We start from the raw sequence: 2,479 nt of genomic DNA, 5'->3' as shown, positions 1-2,479 counted from the left end.
GAAAAACATTCCAGAAATCAATCCCTTCTATACCTGAGTCTTCTTCTAATTGCAAACTCATCTGACATTGAACTGAATCCAGGCCCTAGATCTCCGAAATATCCATGCCAAATCTGTCACCGTGCTGTTCAGTTCAGTTCAGTTCAGTTTTATTTCATCAAATTCATCCATTAAATAAATACAATATAAAAAAGCTTTTACAAACATCGTATAATATGGTGAAATGATGAGGATGCCACTGAACGCAGAGCGTGTTGTTGTGGCACCCTTTACAGAAGTTAGTATTAAATAATTATGATAAACTTTAGACTTTAAATTTTTAGAATAATAATAAATACAATAGCAAGATATATGCCTTGTGGGTTAGGTATAAACTAATTATCACAAGAGCTGTGCTTTCAATTATAAATCAATGAGTAGTGATGGTGAAAATAACAACCAAACCTACACAGTAGGTGTAAAAGGTTGTAAAATCCCATTATAATATAAAACAGTTCAGGCATGGCATAAGTATTACGGTACAATAGTAACAAAAATGTAAAAATTAGCCCGGGTGAAAGCATAAGCACATGATTGCACGTGCACTTGCAACGAGTCTATATAATGAGCTAAGTTATAACTAACATAGCAGGTAACTATATATTTAATGCAATATTTTGTGGAGTTGCATGTGATGATTGTGAGAAATGGTATCATGTGGAATGCATGCATATGGAAACAGGAGTTTTGAATGCCTTCAAAATGTGTCCTGGCATTGTGTCAACTGCGGCATGCCTAACTTCTCCTCGAGCCTGTTTGATACAACTACGATAATAGAAACCAGTAATTCTTTCTCTCTAGTTTGGACACAAGTAGCACCTGTAGCAGTGAGCGGAGTAGTATTAGCTCTGTTAACAGCCCTGGTTTACCTTTGTCATCATCCTCTCCTACTGTTCACAGTAATAAGGGAAAGACCAAGCCCAAGCCATCCGCACCAATGAAAATTCTCAACATCAATTTTCAAAGTGTCAAAAATAAGAAAGAGGAACTTGGCAACTTAATTGACTCTGTAGACCCAAGTATCATCATTGGCACAGAGACCTGGCTTAACAGTAGCGTCTATAGTTCCGAGATATTTCCACCATCGTATGAAGTCATCCGTAAAGATCGTAAGGATGGATATGGAGGTGTTTTACTTGCCATCCGAAAAGATTATGTCTTTGACCGTATAGAAACTGTTGAAGATGTTGAGTCAGTTTTTGTGAAACTCACCCTTGACAAAAACACTGCTCTCATTGTGGGTTCACTATATCGCCCACCAAACAACAATCTCGAGTACTTGGAAAAAATGTGCTCCCAGATTGAAGAAATTGCCACCAAATTTCGCAATGCTGTTGTATGGATCAGTGGTGATCTGAACCTCCCGGACATCAACTGGACTACTCTGACAATCGACGGACATCAGTACCCCCTCAGTCTAAACCAGCGTTTCTTGGACCTGCACTCTGACATCGGCCTGGAACAAATGGTTTTATTTCCTACAAGGAGAGATAATACGCTTGACCTATTTTCTACCAACCGCCCATCCCTTGTTAGCAGATGTACTGCGTTACCAGCACTGGGTGATCATGAGCTAGTGTTTGTGGAATCGAGCGTTACTCCTAAGAGAAGAAAGCCGGTGCCACACAAGATTTTTCTGTGGAAAAATGCTAATATTGACAATATGAAAGAAGAATGCCTTGTCTTTCAAAATCAGTTTACTACCAAGTACACTACCAGTAGTCCCATCCAGCCGATGTGGGCAGACATCAAAACATGTCTTCTCAACATCCTTGATAGAGGTGTACCTTCCAAAGTTGCCACTACAAGATACAATCAACCTTGGATCACAAAGCAGGTTAAAAGACTCACCCGGCAGAAGACGCGTAGCTTTAATAAAGCTCGGCACTCTAAGAAACCAAAAGATTTTGAGAGATACAAGGTTCTTAAGACTACATGCAGATCAGCTTGTAAGAAAGCATACAATGATTATGTGACTAATATCATCTCTCCAGAATCTTCCTCAAATCCCAAGCGCTTTTGGAGCTTTATTAACAGTAAAAAATGTGACAATGCCGGAGTTTCCCCATTGAAAGCTTCCAACGGTATCAGCTACTCTGATAGTACAACCAAGGCAAATATTTTGAATGATCAGTTCTCGTCTGTATTTAACATGAATGAGGATGAAACCACCATAAAAGACAAAGGATCTAGTCCTCACTCAGTCATGGATCCAATCATCATCCATCCTGATGGTATCCATAAACTGCTCGCTGGTCTCCAAATCCATAAAGCGTGTGGACCAGACGAGATCCCTACTAGACTGTTGAAGGTGCTGGCAGACGAGCTTACTCCCGTCATCTCTTTGTTCTTCCAAGCTTCTCTTAACCAAGGAGCTCCAAGGGATCATCCCAGAAGATTGGAAGAAAGCCAATGTTGTGCCAGTTTTCAAAAAAGGTGA

At 39.9% G+C, this 2,479-nt stretch overlaps 1 protein-coding gene across 1 annotated transcript; it reads left to right on the top strand.

Annotated features, from left to right (window-relative positions):
* The first annotated feature begins 976 nt into the window (after nt 1-976).
* On the top strand, nt 977-2,479 carry LOC140162629 (uncharacterized). The gene has a single exon (XM_072185905.1). It carries the CDS (start codon nt 977-979, stop codon nt 2,477-2,479), a length of 1,503 nt encoding a protein of 500 aa, XP_072042006.1.

The sequence above is a fragment of the Amphiura filiformis genome, chromosome 1 (assembly GCF_039555335.1).
Source record: "Amphiura filiformis chromosome 1, Afil_fr2py, whole genome shotgun sequence".
Lineage (NCBI taxonomy): Eukaryota > Metazoa > Echinodermata > Ophiuroidea > Amphilepidida > Amphiuridae > Amphiura > Amphiura filiformis.
The sequence above is the reverse complement of the archived record's forward strand: the minus strand, read 5'-3'. Positions and strand labels throughout refer to the sequence as shown.